This window comes from Ursus arctos, unplaced genomic scaffold (genome assembly GCF_023065955.2).
Source record: "Ursus arctos isolate Adak ecotype North America unplaced genomic scaffold, UrsArc2.0 scaffold_9, whole genome shotgun sequence".
NCBI lineage: Eukaryota > Metazoa > Chordata > Mammalia > Carnivora > Ursidae > Ursus > Ursus arctos.
This window is the reverse complement of record NW_026623111.1, coordinates 62,033,074-62,054,480: the sequence shown is the minus strand read 5'-3', so window position 1 is coordinate 62,054,480 and position 21,407 is coordinate 62,033,074. Positions and strand designations below refer to the sequence as shown.

General features: G+C 49.0%; 1 protein-coding gene across 5 annotated transcripts; it reads right to left on the bottom strand.

Annotated features, from left to right (window-relative positions):
* Positions 1-718: 718 nt before the first annotated feature.
* Positions 719-20,953, bottom strand: PRDM8 (PR/SET domain 8). Of its 5 annotated transcripts, XM_044388140.3 has the most exons (8): positions 20,833-20,953; positions 20,173-20,426; positions 8,442-8,692; positions 7,592-7,811; positions 7,263-7,399; positions 4,773-4,993; positions 3,549-3,780; positions 719-3,123 (listed from the first exon to the last, which is right to left on the bottom strand). In XM_044388140.3, the coding sequence occupies exons 6-8, from the start codon at positions 4,989-4,991 to the stop codon at positions 1,523-1,525; spliced, it is 2,052 nt and encodes a 683-aa protein (XP_044244075.2). In that variant the 5' UTR covers positions 4,992-4,993; positions 7,263-7,399; positions 7,592-7,811; positions 8,442-8,692; positions 20,173-20,426; positions 20,833-20,953; the 3' UTR covers positions 719-1,522. The 5 variants fall into 5 exon arrangements, with proteins under 5 accessions (XP_044244075.2, XP_026365672.2, XP_044244073.2 ...); XM_026509887.4 differs by lacking the exon at positions 7,592-7,811; XM_044388138.3 differs by lacking the exon at positions 20,173-20,426 and having other exon boundaries at positions 7,263-7,811.
* Positions 20,954-21,407: the final 454 nt, after the last annotated feature.

Genomic DNA, 21,407 nt, shown 5'->3' with positions numbered 1-21,407 from the left:
AACAACTTAACTAAGAATTGTCAGTATATGCAGAGTATAGAGAGAGTCTTCATAAGAGGAAGAACAGGTAGAGGAGGAAAATTATCAGGTTCCTCTGTATCGTAATGCCCTAGGACTGTTTTGTTTCCAGAGGCTGTGCAGCCGCTCAAGCTAGGCCCAGCTAGGCCCTTAGAAAGAAGGCTAGGCCCAGCAATACATAGACTATCATGGTCATTTCACTTTGGTTTCTAAAGAAACTCCCCGTGGGGTCTCTTAATGGATAATGACAGCATGCTGAAGGGTTCTGGAGCACAGGATACTCCTCCACATAGGCCTCACTCGTAGAATTAAAGTGGGCTTTTCATCTGGCTTCTCTGATCAAGGCCTGGAAATCGTCTTTGGCCACTTGTGAAGATGTTAGTTATCCTGCTGCTGAAAAGAATGCTGACATCCCACTGACAGGTTAGCTTCATGGCAGACATCTTTGTCTAAAAGATTTGTCCTTTGATGAAGAAGACCAACACTTTCCAGATAAAGGTTTTACAAACAATAATCAAACTTTGTCTTCTCACTTTTAGGTTCAATATTGGCTTAGGGTAAATAAATGTAAGTGGGACAGGGTTTATTATTGCTTTCTTCTGCTATCTCTTCTCTTCTTTTCAGAGACTCAATGAAAATACGTGGTGTCTACTCAAAGTGTAGCCCTTAGCTAAAAAAAAAAATAAAAATACTTAAAAACACTTTCCAAATAATTGCTTCGAAGAAAATAGTCATTTATTGTCAAAGCATCCAACATACCTGGATAATCTATAAAGTTTAATAAATCTTTCCAGGGATAAAAGAAACACATAACTATTCAGACTCCATTTCACTGGCACAAAATTACACTTTGTATTAAAAGGAAATACATATTTACATAATGATGACATTCTTCACTGAAGTCCATAATCATTTCGTGATACATGCACTTCCCCCTGGAAACTTAAATTGAATGGTGACCCCTTTTTCTTCATTTTATTTATTTTTGTAAGAACACAAACTGTCCTCAAGAAATGCAGAAAGCATCTCACCCTCCTCCTTTACTTTATATCTAAAATAAATTTTGCCCTTACATATAATTATTACATCTAAACCGTAAGTGCTTAATAATTTAAGTAGAAACGTATGACAAATGCATCAATATGTTGCAATATATGACATTTTAAAAAATGTACCTTTGTTTTTGGAAAGTGAAAATGCGTGCATTCAAAAGAAAACCCCTCGAACAACCCACCCAATCAAAAATCCACCATCCTGTCTTGCTTTTGAGCGTGTTTGTGCGTGTGTGTGTGTGTGTGTGTGTGTGTGTAATGTAGGTCGCAGGTAAACATGTAAATGAAAAGGCTGGGGGTGGCACGTGTATGTTTGAGTGTGTGGTTTCTTCTGTCTGTCTCTGGGTGCAAAGTTTCAGGTCACAAGGAGGTGGTGGATGTCCTCGCGTGTTTTTCCTGTAGGTGGCTTGACTGTGAGTGTGCGCGCGTGGAAAGCTAGGGTCCTTTCCGTGTCAATTATGCGAGGTCATGTGCCTGGAGAGGTGGTGGCGCTCCCTGAAGGACTCATTGCAAATGGGGCACTTGAGTTTCTCCTCCCGCCGCCGCTTCACCAAGGGCTCCATCGCGTACTCCTTTTTGTGGTGCGACCGCATGTGGTACACCAGGTCGGAGGTCATGCGGAAGGAGGCATTGCACTTGGCGCACCAGTTCTGCGCGGGCAGACACAGCGAGGTGAAGGAGGGCGGCAGCAGCGTGAGCGCAGAGGGCAGCTGCAACTGCAGGGGCCCCGCGGCCGCCGCCGCCGCCGCTGCCGCGGCCGCGGAGCTCTTGGGCCAGAAAGCGGTGGCGTAGAGGAAGGGGTTCTGTTTGGGCAGGCCGCCGCCGCCGCCGCCGCTCGGCAGGGCCCCGCAACCTCCGTTCAGGTCCGCGGCCCCCTGGAGCTTCACGGCCAGAGGGTCGGTGGCGGCAGGGTAGAGTCTGGTGGGGCCCACCCCGTCGCCGGGGTGGCACGGCTCGAGCGCGCTCAGCTTCTGGCCCAGCACCAGCGGGGACAGCTGTGAGAAGGAGCGCGCCGGCTGCGAGAAGGCGCTCTTGCGCTCGTCCGAGGCGGCACCCTGGCCGCCGCCCGCGCCGCCGGAGGCCCCCGCGCCCGCGCCGCCGCCCGCCCCGTTGCCGCCCGCGCCGCCCAGCTGCGGCACCGAGGTGAAGGCGCTGCCTCGCGCCGGGCTGCCGCCCTCCAGCCGGCTAGGCAGAGGGCCCCCAGGCCGCGGGGCCAGCAGTTTGTCGGCGCCGGCCGGCGAGGCGGCCACGGGCGTGGAGGAGCCGCCGCCGCCGCCAGCGTCCTGGTCCTCGGCGGCCGCGCCCCCGCCGTCGGCGGCCGCCTCCTCCTGCAGACCCGCAGCTCGGGCCGCCTTCTTCACCTCCACGAAGGCGCTGCGCTTCGCCTCGCCGGTCTCGGGGCTGGGCGGCGCGAAAAGGCGGCCGTTCTCTTCCAGGCTGAAGTAGCTGCCCGAGGCGCGGTACTGCTGCGGCGTGCAAACTAAGTCCTCCTTGGAGGCGGGCAGGGGCCGCTCGGAGAAGCGACCCCGGCCCCCCACCAGCCCCACGCCGCCGCCCCCCTCAGCCGCCTCCTCCGGGAATTTCCTCTTCCCCTTGCCGCCGCCGGTGGCATTGCCGTCGGGACTCAGCTCCGCCTCCTGGTGGCTGCCGCCGCTGCCGAGGCTCCGGACCGGGGAGCAGCTGTTGCCTCCCCCCGAGTTTTCGAGCTCCCGGGCCAGGTTGTGAAAGTCCGTGGAGGGCTTGGCGCCGCCGCCGCCGCCAGCCGCAGGCTGGTTACTGCCCTCGGGGGAGGGGGCCGGGTAGTGGTGGATGGGGCCGGCTTTGCCGAACTTGGGGCCGGGGCCCAAGGGCGCCTCTTGCTGCTGCTGCTGCTGGTCCTTGCCACCGCCCCCGCCCCCGTGATCCTTGGTGCCCACGCCGCCGCCTTGCTCTTCTTGGGGGCTGGCATCAGCGCTGTGAAGTCTCTTGGGGCAGCGGAAGCGCAGATGCGCCACATAGGGGAACTCAAACTGGAAACGTTGGCTGCATTCCAGGCATGTGTAAGGGGACGACCCTGCTTAGTGAGAAAACACCACGGACACACGCACACACACACACACACACACACGCACACGTGCGCGCGCGCGCGCACACACACACCCACACCACATGATTACTAAGCATCGTCTCCAGACCAGTTTGCCATCACCCTCTTCACAAATCACCTTCATCTCTCAGGACCTGAGCGCCTGAGAAGAGTACCCTGTCCGACCAGATCTAACCTTCCCTCCAAATCAGAGGGAGTGCAGTCATCAAGCCAAGTGTTCCCCAATGTATTCTCATCTATCTGTCCCAGCCTCATTCCGGACTATACCTCCGAAGTTCCCCAGCAGGTGCCTTAAGGGAGGAACGGCGCCAGTGCGCCAAAGGGAGCCCCCGCCTCTCCCTGCGTCTCCCCCGCTAGCGAAGGGCCCCGTCGCAGGTCGCGAGCCAACCTACCATTCATTTTGCTGTGGGATCTAGAGGGGCAGAGCAAGAGTAACTCAGTCAGTTCTTTCCCATACCAAACTAGTAACTCCTCGTCTTTGGCAATCCTGCGGAGAGAGCGGTAAAACAGCTGTCCGTTTTTTATATAGGCTTCAAGGTTCTGCTCTTCTTTATCTCTGGCTGATTGGACAAGTCGCAGCCACATGAGACCTTCTGAAGATCCGTTTGCCGCTGAGGTGTCTACCTACAGTTTAGAAAAAAAGAAAGAATACAAGAAGGAGGGGGGAGGGAGACTCTCGTGAGAGAATGCAGCCAAGAAGCCAGGACCATTTCGTTTTTGTTATTCTTTTCCAAAGAATTATCTGAGATCAAGCTTAACCATGACCCAAGTTGGCACCCATCTTTGTGATTGGAACCGGCAGGCAAGATAACTGTCCTTTGAAACACTGTATCAATCGTATAGATTAAGCTGTGGTTTTCTTATATTGGTTGAATATCAAATGAGGAAATTCCTCCTTACAATTCAAATTAATATAAACCTCTTGAGAATTCACTTCTAAATTACCCCACATTACGAAAGCGTGAGGAATTTTGTTTGCTTCAGAAGTTAAAAAGCAAGCTTAGGTCTTAGAAATTGTTCCATGGCATTCATTCATCTTCCTAATTTTGCCTTAAAAAATTGGTAATTTTTCTTTGTAAAGAAAGAATAGAAAGTGGGAGGACATATCTTGAAACTCAAACATATGAATTTAATGATGTTTTATTGTCAAGTCATTAACATTTTCATTAAATACAAATTCTGGGACTAGCTAGCTTCCTAGAAAGAGTAACATTTAGAGGAAAAGAAGGCCTCCTAGGTTGGAACAGAAATCCACCGAATACTTATAATAAAAGTACTTACGGAAAGTACTTAGTATGCAAAGAGCTTCCACCCTAGTTGAAATCTCCCAAAGAGTTAAGGAAGTTGTGTTCATCACCAGAAAAGCCCAGAACTGAGGCAGTGATTTAGATATACCTGGCATCCCAAATCAAATTGTGTCATTTATTCCAGAAATCAGTTGACAATAATTTGAGTTTAATATTCCTTTTCTATTTTTTGATGTGTAAAATAGGATGTCTCATATTATTTCACTTTCTACATTCAGAACCTATCTCAGCTTGTCATTAGAATGATCTTAGGTCAGTTTTCAACATGGGATTACCCTCATACCCTATGCAGCACTGGCCAAGACTTACCCGGAAGATATAGGGGACTGTTCTCTTGTCCGTGGACTTGAGAGCTATGAAAGCTATGCTGTCGTACAGGGAAGTATGGCTCAGGATGCAGGGACCAAATATAGCATTCTCAGGGATGTCGCAGGTGGTGTAAACACTGGTAAAAATATCTGTCAGACATTGCTGGACAGCCTTGGCATCTCCATCCCAGATGCCTCGCTGGATGCCTGAATCCTCCATCACTGGTGACAGATAAACAGAACAAGGAAACAACTTACATTACTCCGTATTTACTCCTTTTGCCTCTATGAATCCAGGCAGAACATTGCAACTATTAGACATATTTTCTTGAATTTGCCTAATTTTTGCATAGCCTTGATTTCAAAAATAAAGCCAGTGGCAGATTAAATCTGGCATATTTTGAAAATGCCAACTGAGGAGTACTCCCCACACCACCCCCTTTTTAAAATAATTGGAATCCTGGGAGCTCAGAGTGGACGCTTTTGAGAAGGAAAACAGGGCTAGGAAAGACAGATTGGTTTTTTACATTACCTTGGGGGAGGATGGGCCAGGATTTGGGGAATAAGGGTGGGGAGAACAATAGGATTTTTTTTTTTTTTTTTTTTTTTTTTACTAGCCTAGAGACTTTCCCCGACTGAAAGAAACTTCCAACCCTTGGGAGAAAGCTCCTCTCCTCTCTTCTTATGTATTGAACTGGGTGCCTAGGAGTTGCTGTTTTCTTTCTTCCAAAGAGGGGAGCAGCCTTAGTGAGCAGGCAGAGACAGCCGAGCATGGCGAATGGATTTCAAGTAGAGTGTCAGGGCCACTGATTCTGTGTCAGCTAACCTTTCTCTGCAGCCTACAAGAGGGGACGTATGTCTGTTCATTACCATAATCCAACACTGTCCCTCCGAGGCTTTAATTAAAAGCAGCAAGCAGAGGTAATTATTTTTTTCTCGACATGCTGATTTATGGATGAGGGTGACTCCCAGTTACCTTGTTATACAAGGGGGTGGCTTGAGTTGCATGTGCCTCATGAAGTGAGGAGGTACAGGGCAGGCCTGAAGTGTCCCCTGATTGAAATACTGCATGTGTCGTGACTGGTGAATTCTCGCTCCCCCAGATATGACCCTGTTTGGGCAAGAAGGGGCAGCCCCACTTGGGTAGACCTCTGTGGGCTCTCAGTTTAATCCACAGCAATTTAGAAAGTTTACTACCCTGATGGAGGGCTCTATTAAGCTGTCATAAAGAGACATTTCCCTTCCTATGCCACTGGACACCCTTACAAAACTTGTCATTTTTAAAAAGAACAAAGCAGGTATTTAAATTTTAAACTGGCTTTGAACTAACTGCATTGTTAACTCTGACTGATTAAAAGATTCCCCCAAGTTGGTTTTTCCCTAATAACGTCTGGATAGGCAGTAATTTATGTATGCTTTGTATAATTTAAGTAGCAGGAAAGAATAGACCTAATTCTTTTCCTGAGAAGCTGTTCATTATGGAATAATATTAGTAATGTCCATTTTTATCTTAATGTCTATTAACCAATTAATCTTGCAAATGTGATTACAAGGTAGAGCTTCCCCCCCCCTCCTTTCCAGCTAACAGAGCATGAAACTTTGGTCAGCCTCTTTTTCCATTACATCCTCTAAATGTCAAGTATTGGGCTGTTTCTTCCAGACAGAAATAAGAGAAAATATCCATAAAGTAGAAACTTACTTTACTATATTACAGCATCTATCTCTGGGCATTTTTACCCCACACAAGGTAGCCCTTCTGATCTCTAATTGCAAATTTAAATACGTTAAAAAAAAAAAAACCCTTCAGAATCTCTCATCTCCTTTTCAACGGAATCCTATTCTCTCCTTTTCAGTTTCCTCAATTCAGCGTTTTATGCCTCAATTTCTCTCTTCCTTTAAAAGTCTCTTTCACACAGACGTTTCATTGTGCCGGGAGGTCGCCCCGTCACTTCGGGCAACAGCAGGGACGCAATCATTAAAATGCAGTTCTACCTAACAATACGGTGAAAAGATCCTCGCTACGCCGCGCTAATAGGGGTTCGCGTCGCAGCGGCGGCCGCCACGAGCCTCGAGCTGGCCACAATCACCGCTGGGCGAGAGCCTGGGCTCGCCCGCCGGCGTGCGGTCGCCTCTGCCACCCAGCCCTTCAGAGCCCTGCAACCTGCTCTAGGCCCCAGCTCCCGGCGCCCGGGGGATCCTCCCCAGAGCCCGCCGGGCTCGCCGAGTGCGCGTCGCTGCCGCCGGCCGCTCGCCCTCCCCGGAGGCAGGCATTGTCTGGCGGCCGCGCGCTCCCCCGTCGCTTGCTTCTCCAGCAAAGTGATCCCCACCCGCTCCTCCCTTTGTATAATCTTATTGCCAGTAGAGATCCCCTCAACAATTATGTTTCCCTCTTTTCTGGTGGATGACGAGACGGACGACAAAATTTTCCACTCTCCGTACCAAACCTGCCTTCTTCCCCACCCCCCTCCCACATCTAAGCCCAGAGACTTACCAGGAATAAGGTCAGGAACGAATCGCCCAAATAAGGCCACCTGGAACCGGGGGATGCAATCGAGTGTTTCTTTTGCCTATTGTATCAGTGCGTTTCCATGTCAAGAGGTGTTGGTGTTGCTGTCTCGTAGGCAGTGCCTAAAGAGAGGAGAGGGAGAGAGAGGGAGGGAGAAAGAGAGGGAGAAAGAGAGAGAGAGAGATAGATGGAGAGATAGGGTGAGAGATGAGGAGAGAGTAAGAGGGGAGAGCGAGAGCGAGACAGCGAGAGCGCGCGGAGAGAGTTGTACAGATGGACCCGATGCAGTGACTGACTGGCACGCAGACACACACTTTTTGTTTGCTGCACATAATCTGCCCAATGACGCGTGACAGCCCACGTCCCCTCCCTTTAACTCTTTGCTGGGCTGGGCGCTCCCTCCGGCGCAGCCTGCCTCGCAGCGGTCTCTCTGGCCTGCCTGCGCCTCGCAGGTCCTGAGCACCTTCCCCAAGTCGCAAAGCCTCTCTGAGCGCGGCCCGGTCCGCCGCCTCCTGAAGCTTCGGCCCTCTGGGACTGTGAGGAGGGAAAAATCAGTTTCGGGGTCGGAAAGGGAAGTACCAAAAGAACTGGAGCGGGCCTTTCTCCGTTTCTCTTGGCACTTGGAGAACCTCTGGCAGAGAGCTGGCCACCCAGCGCGCGCACGGAGCTCGCGCGCATTTCCCGAGGCTGAGTTCAGTAAAGGGGTGGGGGGTTGCGGATAAGCCCCGAGGGATTCCCTGGCCATTGAGCCACCGCTGATTTGCGCAGCTAGTTGCCTGAGGGTGATAAACCCAAGCCAGCTCTCTCTTGGAGAGCTCACCCTACCAAGCCCCTCCGAACAAGATTCAGAAAGGATGCGCTTTGGTGAGAACTTGGCTCTGTCTTCCCCTGGACCCAGAGATGGGGTGAGGAGGATGGAGCGAGGACGCCGCCAGACTAGGCAGGAGATTTACTGGGGTCATTTGGTCCTAGAACTCGAGTACCCGGGCAGGGGAAGGGTGAGGGGAGATTGGTGGGAAGAACCCAGGTTACTAGACTCAAGATGTTCCTGCCTTTCCGCTCTCTGCCTGGCGCGTTCTTCGTAGTCCCGGAGGGGGTCCCATGTTGGGGGCGGCCCCACCTTCTAAGACCTCGGAGGGGGGTAGTCAAAGTAAAAATTATTACCACGATGGGCTCCGGAGAGCAATTTACATCCAGCCGGTAGTGGAAGAGCGGATGGGGTTGCCGCGGTCGTCTCGGGAGCCTCGTTTGTGCGCTAAGCCACTTAGAGGCGCTGGCTTGCCCCTCTTGTGCCGCAGCTGATGCTAATGACTTGAGGACTTTAACAGCCTACAAATTGACTCCTTCAACAGGGGCCGCAACACATTTTCGCTGGGGGATCTCTGGGTTCTTTTTCGCCTTTCAACTCTCAACTCCTATGGGAAGAAAGACCTTTGAGTGTATAGGCGGCTCCACTCTCTCAGCCCCACCCACAACACCACTACTTTGAAGAGAACAATCTGTTAGCTTCAGGATAAATCGGATTGTGTACCCGGCTGAAGTGGACCGAGCAGAACCATGACTTAAGGCGGAGACAGTCTCGTTTTTATCCAGTGTTGAAATAAGGTAAGTAGTTTGGGGGTTGGCAAAGAGCAGCTTAAAAGGAAACGGTGCGCACAGTGTTGGTTTGATCCCCTCCCAACTGTGAGACCTCCCTCCGGAACCCAGTGGGGCTGCGAGGAGCGCCCTTCCTCTCCGCGCCCGCAGTCCAAGGAGGCCAGGGGAGGATTTTGCTGCGCAGAAATAAAAATGTGGGAGTAATTTCCCACTACGTGAGTTCTCTTCTTGATCTCTCTCTCTCCCTCTCTTCTATCTCTCACTCCTTCCCTCCATTTTCACTGGGTCTTGGTTAGCTCACTCCTCCCCCGCATAAATTCCAAGTTTTTCTGATCAGACAGAGCTGTTGCCTCTGTTTAAACAGGGACTCGGTAAAAGAAGGGTTGCAAAATCCCTATACATTAGTGAGGAATAGAGGAATTTCCCCTTCATTTCCAGGTTAGCTACTAACTTTTCAAAGCTTCTTAAACTGCAATTGTCTTTCCTCTTAACCTATCATTTCTCTTACACATGTGTGAACACTTTTAAACAGTTTGGCAAAGGGCAACTCCGACCAAAGCTCAATGCTGAGGACTCTCACATGTCTGTATATAAGGATCTTTGAGTGTTTTAGCCACTAATTGTCTTATGACTAGATGCTTCATTCATACATCCCTACTCTCTCACATACACAAGAAAGCATTCCCTCCTCCCCATCACTTGTTTAAAGAAAAGGGGGGGGGGGTAGAATTAGAAATGTCAAAAGAATTTCCCCAAACATCTGAAAAGGAATAGTGGTCACTTAAGTGAATTCAGAGAAGAAAAGGAAAAAGAAAGGGCAAGAGAGGCATAGGTGTGAACAACAGCAAGTTAAGATAAAGAATTAGCCATAAGAGTGTTGTGGTCCTTTAGAAACTATAGCCTGATAAAGCGATGGTGTGTGTGTGTGTGTGTGTGTGTGTGTGTGCGTGCAGTGCCCATGACCCTAATTCCATTAAACTGTTGAACAGAGCAATCCTTAGAGTCTTCTTTATTTAGAGAACAGAAAGTTTGTCTTTCCCAGAAAAAGTCATCTGTCCATTCAAGCCACCTAAAAAAATCCTCTTACATGTTGTAAATATAAAAGCATCCACTTCAGGGTGTGGGCATTTAGATAACCCTAAACTCTAAATGGAACATATTTTTTCTTTCCCCTGGCTTTTTTTTTCTTAAATATACAGGACATTTAGACCATGTCTCCTTTGAAGTTCTGAAACCTAGACTCCAGTTTGTATAAAATAAAAAATGTTTCTGATAATTAAGTTGGGGGTGGGGGAGTTTGACCTTGCAAATTCCGAGACAGAAAATAGGTGAAATTGTATACATCAATGAGGGGAGAGATGTATGGAGAATCTGACCATCAGGTATTTACTCTCAGTTTCTCTTTTCTGCCCTCTAATTAAGATTTCCCCTACTGATTTCAGGCAAAAATCCCCAAATAAAAGAATTTTTAATATTCTATGAATCCAACCAACTCTTTGTCTTATGTATCGAATGACTGCTATAACAAAAAACAAATATGGGTAAGATTAAGCCTGACATTCCTACTTTGAGGGTTTTCTAGTATTTTAAATGATGCAGATTTTGCTTGGTAATACAAATGGTCTTAATGACAATTATTAATAGGATGTAAAGAGAATCTACAAATTACTTTTATTTCCCTAGAAATTTATGGGCTAAAATGGTGCATAAACTACTTTGAAATCACTCTGCCTTTTTACTTACTGGAATTCACTGATACTAAATGAAGGATTGAGACATTTATTCAGTTTCAAACAGTACTATAACAATGCATCTCAGTCAATAGTTTTATTTAATTCACATGGAACAATGCGTTTATATTTGGAGCACTTTTCCCCGGGATTTTAATTCCAATTAAATGATTAGAGAAATAACAATGAAGAGTGAAGGTATGTTCACCTTGCTCCCTTTAGCAAGGCTTCATGCAGTTATGCTAAAAAATACACATGTAGACAACTGCAGTATTGTTTTGGAAGAGAAGGCTGGAGAGAGGTTGATGAATGATTCCTGAGGTTGTGCCTTTTATGAACTAAGTGAGAGGGTGGAGAAAGGGTAAGAAAGGAAATCTGATTCTTAGTGAGTATTAGAATGGAAATGCCCTTTTCCCTCCCAGGATAGAGAAGTGGGGCCCAAAATACTTCAGCTTCTGTGATAGGAGGCTGGTGAAGTCTCTAAGAGTAACTCACTTAGAAGGATTATTACCCTTCAAGAATGAAAACCCATTGTTTTTCTTTCTCTCTTCCTTTCCAGGTCCTGGTTCATCCCCCTCTAATCCTACCTCCAAAGCACTACACCAGCAAAGCCTCAGTTGTCCAAAAAAAAAAAAAAAAAAAAAAAGCAATTCATGGTGAAAGGGAGAATGCACTGGAAGACAAGAGGATGGCCAATGAAACAGTGTGTGGAGACTTTTTCCTAAGCTTATTAATGTCACATAGGGAGGTCTCCGGATGGGGCTGTGAGGGTTGGGGGAGGTAAAGAATGGACCTTCTCAGAGGGGTATTGCATTGCACAGCCTCACCTTGGGGAATAAGAAACTTTCTAAGGGACAACTCAGAGACAAGAAGAGGCAGACTTGCTGAGCTGGATAAAAGTTTACAGGAATGGGGGGCACTTTGTTTTTTTGTAAGTGTACATGGCAATGTCAGTTTCCATCTATTCCTTGCCTAAGTATTACAGTTGGTTCATCAGGTGATAAATGAATGAATGTTTCCCAGGCTGGTCCTGGGATAGCCAGATTCTCAAAGGATGAATAACATTGTAGCCTGGGAGAAGGGACTCCACTCTCCCAAGTTCAGGGACCATTACTCCTGACTCACGTTGTTCTTGCTTCAGCTTTTCCTGTTTCTCAATAAATGGTAGCTATTTTTAATGCTACTGCTATGCTACAACTATTGTCATGATTATAACCTACCTTTCTCAAGTTTATAACCTTCTCCGTGAGGGATCTCAAGTTCCACTCACCCTTCTCTTGGGAGTTCAGCTGTGAGCTGGATAGTCTTTGAAGACTCTGTGTAGTTCACTTCCTCTCCTGGATCTGAGTTGTAGTTAACTGGCTTAATGGCTTTTGAGTATGACTTCTAGCAGGGCTAGCAAACTGAGGTGATATTGAAGACAACTACCAAAAATCCGAAATCAATGCCTCGTGCTCACCTATGTGAGTGTGACCTGTGAACCAGATCCACTACCCAGCATCCTGACCCCTTAGATTCTCTCGGGTTTTATACTACTCCCCATACAATATCTAAAGAGCTAGCAGGGAGTATCCAGGTTTTGTCAGATCTGTAGGTTATGAGGTCTTAGGAGGTCCTTCCGGGACTAAGACACCACAGCCCTTGAATAGGTCTCAGCAGGAGGACTAAGGGGGACAGAAGGAAATGTAAGCAGGGCCACAGTCAGCCACTCAGAGCTTCCTCACCCCCTGAGCCAGGCTTTCCAGGCAAACTGGGGACCAAGGGCTGTCCAGCAGTCTCAAATGGGAGAGAGCATCAGATTTTAAGAAGACGGCGTGTAGGCCTTAGGAATGTCACTAAGTTGAGAGGTTCTACATCACATTTCTTTACACAGCCAGGAGAAGGGACATTATCCCAATAGCACTTGAGTTCCAGCACTTTTTCTCTCTGTTTTAGGCTGTGTATAATTCCTGAGTTAAAAAGACAGGTGCTGATTGACATACATTGGATTCATAATAGGAAGATTATCTAGCATCTAATCCCAGCTAGTTCTCTAAGGTATGGACTTTGATTTTAAATTGGGCTGTTGGGGGATGAGCAGCATAAAGCATTCCTCTCCTGAGAAGGAGGTCTAGGCAGAATGCACACATGCCCAGGACTTTCTAGCTTGGAATCTGTCCATGGCATTCTTTACCGAAAGCTGAAGAGAGACAGACATCTGATTTCCTCTAAGGAAAAGAGAGGCAAAAAAGAAAAAAAAATGAAAAGGATTTGGGGAATAGATATCAATCAGTAACCACAACAGCAGTGATTCGTATTGCTTTGTTAGAGCCTTGAAAATATAGTTTGATTTCTTCACAAACTATGCTTTCATACGTACACTGCTCCCCTGGTTATATTGCATATTGGACTCTTTGAGTGAAGACCATCTTTCCTGATTTCAATTCAAATGAACTGCAGGTGTTTCACGATTTAATCCAGTCATATTAATCTAGCATGGATGAGGGAATGTCTCCCCAAACATCATATGGAAAGCCTATAGTTTTTAGTAGATTTTCATAAGCACTTAAAATTACCAGTGGAAGTCTTTCTTCCATTCTAATATTTGAAAAAGGGGTCTCTCAGAGAATTCAAAGATCAACTTGTCAGAAACAACAGTAACTGCCTGACTACTATAAACAGTCCTACTGTATATACATTACAAAATGACAGAAATAACAGGCAAGGGCATTGAAAGTTACACTTGTTCTCTTGAACTTGCTGATTAAAAAGCCAGTTCCCAGGGGCGCCTGGGTGGCACAGCGGTTAAGCGTCTGCCTTCGGCTCAGGACGTGATCCCAGTGTTCTGGGATAGAGCCCCACATCAGGCTCCTCTGCTAGGAGCCTGCTTCTTCCTCTCCCACTTCCCCTGCTTGTGTTCCCTCTCTCACTGGCTGTCTCTGTCAAATAAATAAATAAAATCTTTATTAAAAAAAAAAGCCAGTTCCCAGATTGATTTGATAGTCTTCTAGTAATTTAATATAAAGGTAACCAAGATATAATTCATAATCTCCTCTAAAGTTCTGAGGAAAATACATATTTTAAAAATAAATATTATCCATAAGTATCAAACAAATTATTCACAAAGTCCCAAGAAAAGTAAATATATTGAATATGACCTGGATGTTGAGATTTCCTGAAGGCCTAGAATTCAGTTTAGGTCTGAACAATTTTTATACCTAACCAGATATGGTCCTCTAGTGTGTGTGTGTGTGTGTGTGTGTGTGTGTGTGTGTAAGCAGATTGGGAGTGAATATTGTTGAGGGTAGCAATTTAAAAAAACTTTCAGGACTTTCATTTTTCTTGGCTCCATGTTCATAGAGTAGTCAGTGCTCCTTGTTGCATGTTTTCATGTAGGATGGTTTTCAGAAAATAGCTCGTGTGAAGTCCTACAGAAGAGCAATTATTCCTGGAGGAGCAAAACTGAATAGAGTTCTAAAGAATATATTTCCCACATGATTTGAGTATCTACTACCTTGTGTATGTGATCAGATGCCTCATAGCATTATCTACAATCTAGACTCAGTTTACCTGAGGCCCTAGGATGTTAATGTTTCCAGACAAGTGAGAATCATCTGAATGTGTGAAAATATCTTGGGGAAAGTCAATGTACTGAGAGTGTGGCTGGTTCCATTCTTATGTCTGCTACAGGCAGACAATTTCTGATGTCTGGAGTCCCTGGTGTTGGTATCTCAGTAAAGAGCTCAGCGACAGAGCTAAGAGTGCAGAGAAGGCCAAATGACAGAGATGGGCTTCCATGTGGGCTAACGAGGTCTCCCTGGGAGAGACTCAGGAAGTCACTACCCTGACAGTATCATGAAGGGCAGGCATGGCTCTCCGTAAGTTTGGGATGAGTCATCAAAGAGTGTAGAGCCTCGACATTGGACAGGACCTGCGCAGAACAAGACTTGCCACCTTCATTGGGGGTGTCTCTCTTAGAAGCAGCCAGTGCAAACCCTAAATGTGGGGGTGAGAAGAGGCCAGGTGGTGTGCTAGGTGTGCCCCCCTCCCCGTGTGCCCCCCTCCCCATGCGCGCTGGACTAAGCAGGGAGCAAGCGCCACATTTTCCATGTTCTCCAGCCTCCTGCCTCCTCCTTGGAATTATTGCCAACTCCTGTCTCCTGCTAGGCACCACTCGGGCAGAAAGGGGTCCTGAAGGCTGGTCTTCAGGGAGCAGCAATGCTCTTTTTACCACCGCCAGCACTCTCCTCCCCACCCCCTTCACCTGTCCTCCTGCAGTGGGTCTCCTCCGCCCCCTTTCCAGAGGCATGGACCTATGTTCTCACCTATTACATGCTGGGCTGCCAGTGACCTCTCCCAGCCTTGGTTTTCCTCCTCAGAAAACTAAGGCTGGAAAGAGCTGCCTCCCGGGTGGGGTCGTGGTGAGGACTGAGAAAGAGGGTGAACGTGTTTTGGAAAGCCAATTCTTGAGCAGATGGTAAGGGATTACTTCCAAGAGCCGGGGTTAGTTTCATTTCAGCCTTGGACATCCCAGAGAGGTCTCAAAGCTTTTATTAGGGAACCGTCTTCTGACCCAGATGTATGGAGAACTGACCCAAGAAGGACCTACAACTCAGGTTGAGGCCCCAACTCCACCAGGGAAACAAACTCCCCGGCTTTGAATCCTGGCCCCTGACGCCGGGCAGGTAATTATTTAACTGGTCTGTGCGTCAGGCCTTCTTCTGAAAACCGGGAGTGGTAAAGGAAATTCTCATAAAGTTATTGTGAGGGGTCAGGTGACATTTAGCAAGTGCAGAGAGCAATGCCTGACACATAGTAAACACCTATTTCAGTGCTGGCTATGGCTACTTTTAGTGACACTGCCTTGGCTTCCTTTATAGAGAATTTGGGAATTGTTTTGTGCACCCGCTTTCGAAGTCACTCAGTGAAGGCTAAAGGATTTCTCGAAGTTTCTAGGGAAACCAGAAGGAGGTACTAGATGATAAAGGACGCAGGAGGAATCTGTTCAGGTATTCAGGGATCCCTTCTACTGCCAAAGGAGGGGCCCGACTGTTCCAAGCACAGGCGGCAATCCCCATTCCCTCCTCCCCTCTTTATTTCGGAAAAGGCAGCAGTTTTGTGCCAGGAGGCCGATTAGAATTATATCCCTCATCCGCCAGGGAGTCCTTTTTTAGAACTGATAGCGGCCGTGTCACATTAGAAACGCGGTTGGTCGGGGCAGCAAGGGCTGGAGTAGTACGTCCCCGTGCGAAGGACAAGGGGCTTGTGAATGCCTCGCTGGTTAATTCAAGTGCTGTGACCAGAAAGCCAAAGTTTGGGTAGGCAGAGAAACCTGGGGAACCAGCCGGCCGCCCTGACGAGGGCTCAGGGCCTCTGAGCCGCGCCGTCCCTCCTCTGCCTCGAATTGCGGCGGCTCCGTTGCGGGAGGGCGAGAAGCTGCACGGCTGCCCTGCAACTTCGAGCAGCGCGTTCTCACTCCTACTACTTTCTGGCTCCGCCCCCGACGCCCGCACGCGGGCTGCGCGCGGAGCATTGTGGGCCGCACGGCCGACGGAGCCCCCCCTGGGGCCAGGGCTGCGGAACTGAGCTTCCTACCCGGGACCCACGCCACTTTCGCGCAGCCGCAGCCGGGAGGGGGCGCGTTACGTTCGCCCCACGCCTACAGCCTCAAGCTCTGCCAAATCTCCCGTCCGGCAGCAGAGGTCAGTTGTGGCCTCCTTATTGCTCTTTCTTGTGAAGGATCCGAGAGGCAGTGGTTAAGAGCCCAGAATTTGGGATCCTAAACGCTTGTGTTTGAACCCCAGATCTGCAATCTACTAGCTGTGTATCTTTGAGCAAATCACCCAACCTCTCTGAACTTTAGTTTCCTCATTTGTAAAGTAGCAAAAACATTTATCTCATAGGGTGGCTATGGATATTGGAAGAGGAAGCCTGGATTCAGATCCCAGCTGGACTACTTGCTTGGGTTAGTTAGCCTCTCTGTGCTTCTGTTTCCTGTGAAGAAAGGGAATGTGAACTAGAGAGAATAATATCTAACTCAAAGGGTTGTAATTAAATGTGATAAGCCTGGCAGAGCATTCAGCCTAACACACAGTAAGAGCCCAAAGAGTTAATTATTTGAGGTATCTCAGTGCCTGGCACTTTGAAATCTAGGTAAGTGTAATTTCTAAGTCTTGGTTTTTCTGCTGTGCTTTTTCTCCTCTTCAAAGAGAAACTGCACAAAGGTGTGCGTGGCTATGCAGGGTGATAGTGCCTGCAGAATTGGGAAGAACTAGCTTGTGGCAGAAAGTTAGAGGTCACTTCAGGAAGCTGCATGAACAGGAAAGGCAGGAAAAAGGAGCTTAGAACACGAAAGATTCTGAACAGATATTTCTTGACTAGAAAATGTCATTTCAAATATTAAGGAAACAAGGAGTCTATCTGAGTGGAATGGGAGACCCAGGATTGGAATTGGCTTCCATGTCTCTGTGCCTGGCTGCCAGTGCCTGGCTCTCAATGTTGGGAGCATTTTGTCTTTAGTCATGGCCCCTGGGAGGGGAAGATCTAAAGAAGGAGATGGAATAGAGGGTGGCACTGCTCTAGGGAACAGGTTTTGGGAATAGGAGGAGCAAGGGGGTTCGGCCCTCTGCTTATGGAGAAGGGATACATTCCTGCAACAGATATAGGGCATATCTGACTCAAGAGAAGTAAAACTTAGGTGAGGGGAAAAAAAGAGAAAACATGTAAGGATCAATTATCTTGGGGTGAATTGGACCTTCAGTGGAGTGTTGGAATGTGTATATTCTCCGAAGCTTGAAAATTCAATTAGGAGTCCAAAAACGTCCATGCACAGACATCTCTTAATCATCCTTGCAGCTCAGACCCTTTCAGAGTAGAGGAGCATACATACATCACCATATGCCTCATCAGGGCCCGACTCCTTCAATACCAGCGACCTTCTCTGATTTTTCAGATGGGAGCACTTACATCTCTTTTTGTTCTCTATAGATAATAGGATCATGGAGGATGATGTTTTACCCAGGAACTAACAGAACATCCGGGAAAACATGGCCCCAGACAGCGTTCAAGACCATACCCTTCTGCTTTTTCCCTGAGGGCAGAGAATGCTGATGCAGCAGTGGTCACCTAAGGTATTCCATAAACTTCTGGCCTTAGTCTGCTCTCCTCTCAGTCTGACTAAAAAGTGCTGTTAGTAGAAAAGAGAATAAAATAAAATAGAACTAATTCCTCAATGTTCCCGCCCCCCCACCAGCAAAAGAGACAACTGGTGAGAAGGAGCCACAACTTGGAAAAGATTTATTTTTCCTGGCCATAAATCTCACCCCCTTGTTCCTCTGCCCAGCGAAGCATGATAAAGTCCTTTTCCATAAAGTATTCAGTATTAGAGCCACAAAGCTCCCCCAATCAGTAGCCATCTGCTTCTACCATAACTGCTGCTCCCGAAGCAGGGAGAGCAGCAGCAGAGAAAGGGCACCACTGTTAGGCTGCTGGACAAATGAGGAGACTGAATAGCTTTGGTTTTCCTTGTGTATCTGTATCTATAGAGACAGGAGAAGAAAGGCCGCATTATATTGATACAACAATTGTAAAACAAAACACGGAAGAGGCATCTAAAGGGCAGTATCACATGCATCAGGGGTCCCCAGATAAAAGGGGAGCTAACAGATTTATAGAAACCTTTAATTGGTTTTCAATTGAAAGCTAAAGAGGCTGGGGCGAAGCTGTGAAGAGTGGCAAAGTGCCCTCCTTCAGCCGTCTGGGAGGCGTGATCGATTTCATGGAGGGAGAAAAGAATACGGAACCGTCCGTCCTGCGCCTCTGCCGAGAGCAGAGAGCGACTCCGTGTTACAAACATGTCTCTTTGGCCAGGGAGTTATGATATGATCATAATAACAGAGTCTCCCAATCTCTGTTTTTCTTTCTCTCTCCCCCTCCCTTCCTTCTTCCCTTCCTCTCGCTCTCCCTCAGACTAGTAGGTAAGTGGAGAGGGAAGGAAAGGATGCCAAAGTAAATCTAACTCTCCATCCCCGGAAGAAATAGACCCCAGCTTAAAAACACCCGGCTTTAAATCTGTTCATCTGCCAGGAGGGAGGCCTCTTTGACAGAAATAGGAGTTCCACCCTCACCCCACCCAAATCCTTTCCTCTCTTTTTTTCTAGACTCAAATAGGAAAAGCTAAAAATCACAGGAGACTCTCCACTTTGTGCGAGAAGTCTTTGCTTGCACCCACTGGGGTTATTTCAGAGCAGACGCTCCACTCAGCGCACCCAGCGCCTTTTCTCAACCCCTTCCTGCGCAGCCCGCGGTGGCCCCCACCAGACTCGATTGGCGGTGCCCACCCACACGGCCCCGTCTGTCTGTCTGTCGGCCCCTAAAGCTAATTTATTGGCCCGACCCTCCATTATCTTTTTTGATTTCCTAATTAATCACAGATAAAAGGCAATGGAGCAAATTACGATTATGAAGGACTAGAAGATGGTTTTGAACAAAATGGGAGAAGAGAAATATGATTAATTGAACATGATAGTGAAATCTCAAGTGTGAGGAACAGGCCTGAGGGGGCTGTCAAACCCTGACCCCCGCGTGTTTGAGGTGGGCCCCTCAGCCTCTCCTAGCACCTTCATAAGGAGGCAGCCCCCCAGATGAGGTCACTTGGGTCCCAAGCCTGTGGAGGAGAGAGAACTGGGTTTCCTCCCAGGCTCCCAACCTTGTTGGGTGCCTGCCACCCAGGTCACTCTCCCTTGCCCCTCTTACCTACCCCACCCCCACTCTGCTGCTGCAGAATTTCAGGACCCCTGGCCAGTGCTTCCACTTCCCAACAGGTGCGTCTTTTGGCTGAAGTGCACCCCATTATTTCATTAATGCACGCAATTCTCTGCTGACAGTTTTGTCTTCCCAAAGGTGCGAATTTTGGCTGAAGTGCACCTCATTATTTCATTAATGCACGCAAGTCTCTCTCACAGTTTTGTCTTTGAACATTCTTCTAGTGAGACTAACTCTTCGTGAAATTGCAGGAAAACAAGTCTAGTAGGTCAGAGATTGTATTTGTTCGTGTAAGGGATTAATAAAGCCCCTTTCTGATGCTGCTTTTCAGAATTACATTCGGGATTAAAAAGCAGACACGGCACGGGCACACGTTTTGCATTCGCTGGTGGTTGTGATTAATGTTTCTGAGGGGATTTGTGCTGGGAGCTTACGGAACGTGCTCTCGGGGGTCTAATGCCCAAGGGCCGCGGCACAGGGGTGAGCAGAGGGTCTGTGGGCACACGCCAGAACACGGGGGATTAGAGAGGACCTCAGATGGGCGCCGACGCCAGGCGCGGTGGCCTTTTAGTGCCTCCCTCGCACCCCCATTCCCCCGCACCCAGCAAAACTGCTTTGGAGGAGAAAGCAGTGAGAACTGTCCTGGGAGACAGACTTTTGGTTTTTAGGATATGTGTAAGGGGAAGATGCCCTCGAGTAGCCTGACTTTTGGGGGGAAGAAAGGGGCTCAGTACCAAGCCTCTGAACTTCATACATGCATCCTCCAAGAGGAATTAATTCCGAACTACCTGTTCAGGGGAAGCGCTGCTCCCGAACGCGTCACTCACCGGCAAATAAAGAGTCGCCCGCCCCTGGCCCGTAAGAGAATGAGCACAACCCCGCGGCCGCCAGTCTCAGGGCTGCTTACTCGGGCACTCAGAGAAGCATCTGTGGAGAGGAGCCGGAGCCTAGGCAAGAGATGCATCCCCCTTCCCATCATCCCCCAGTGGGCGGACAAACCCTTCTTGAGCCAGTGAAGGGACGAGGGAAGGAGAGGAAAGTTCCAGAATTGAAGGAGGGAGACGGAGGGTAGGAAGGGAACCTGGCAAGCAAGAAAAAAAGAGAAGTAAATAGGAAATGAGGAGGGTAGGAAGAAGAGGAGAGAACGGGAAAGGAGGTGGTCACAGCTGTGGGCATTACCGCTCTCTGGCAGAAGGGGGCACCCTTCCGGCCGAAGCAACCTCCTACTGGGCTGCGGGCGGGATCCCCTGCAAAGCCCGCCCTACAGCCCCGGCTCAGGGGAGCTGGGCGCCCCCTCCTGGTGGCTGTGCAGCCGCTCCCCAAGGTCCTACGGGTGCTCGGGTCCAGCTACCGCTCGGCCTGCAGCGCGGGGTACTGGGAGGTGGTGCGGGAAGGAAGGTCAGGGGACAGCGAGGGGGTGTGAGCGAGCTATGAGAGTGGGCAAGCTCTCCCTTCTTTTCCTGCACCCTCCGACTCGGCTTCCTCACCTGGGGCCTGCAGGGCTCCTTCCCCGTGCACACGGTCCTGCTTGCCCCTCGGCTGCAGGGCTCCTGCCCCAATCAGAGCCTGTGGACGAGCCTGCCCTCTTCGCGAAGCGGTCCATCCCGGTCTCTGCCGCAGCAGCTGGGAGGGAGGGAGGGAGCGACCGCCGGCTGCTGCTGGGCGGTGTCTGGGGGCCTCGAGCCCAACGCGAGGAGCCGCCATCTGGAGCCTCGGCAGCGGGCGGGGTGCGCGTGCAAGGGAAGGGGCCTGGCGGCTCGGCCCAAAGGAGGCAAAAGACAGGGGTCTGCGGCGCGGGAGCTGCCCGGGTGCTTGAGTGTGTGTGGGAGAGGGTGAGGGCGTTTGGCCCTTGGGGAGGAGGAGCAGAGGCCTCCCGCTGTCAAGCCCTCTGAATTTCAGGGCAGTTCTGATTGACAGGTCTAGTGAAAGAGCAGGGGACTGCCTAGGTAATTCCTTCATTTCCCCTGGGATGGGAGTGTGGAGAGCTGGGCAGAGTGGGGGTGGGGGTCGGTGGGGTGGGTGGGGAGCCCAAACACTCCGAGTGCACATACCGCTATCCTTC

What these genes read in the sequence shown, in the direction of transcription:
- PRDM8 (XM_044388140.3), bottom strand. Translation starts at nt 4,991, where the DNA reads ATGGAGGATTCAGGCATCCAGCGAGGCATCTGGGATGGAGATGCCAAG. An exon ending in CAGTCCCCTATATCTTCCGG is followed by an intron (nt 3,781 to 4,772) that starts GTAAGTCTTGGC and finishes TCTAAACTGTAG; the next exon opens with GTAGACACCTCAGCGGCAAA. An exon ending in ATCCCACAGCAAAATGAATG is followed by an intron (nt 3,124 to 3,548) that starts GTAGGTTGGCTC and finishes CTCACTAAGCAG; the next exon opens with GGTCGTCCCCTTACACATGC.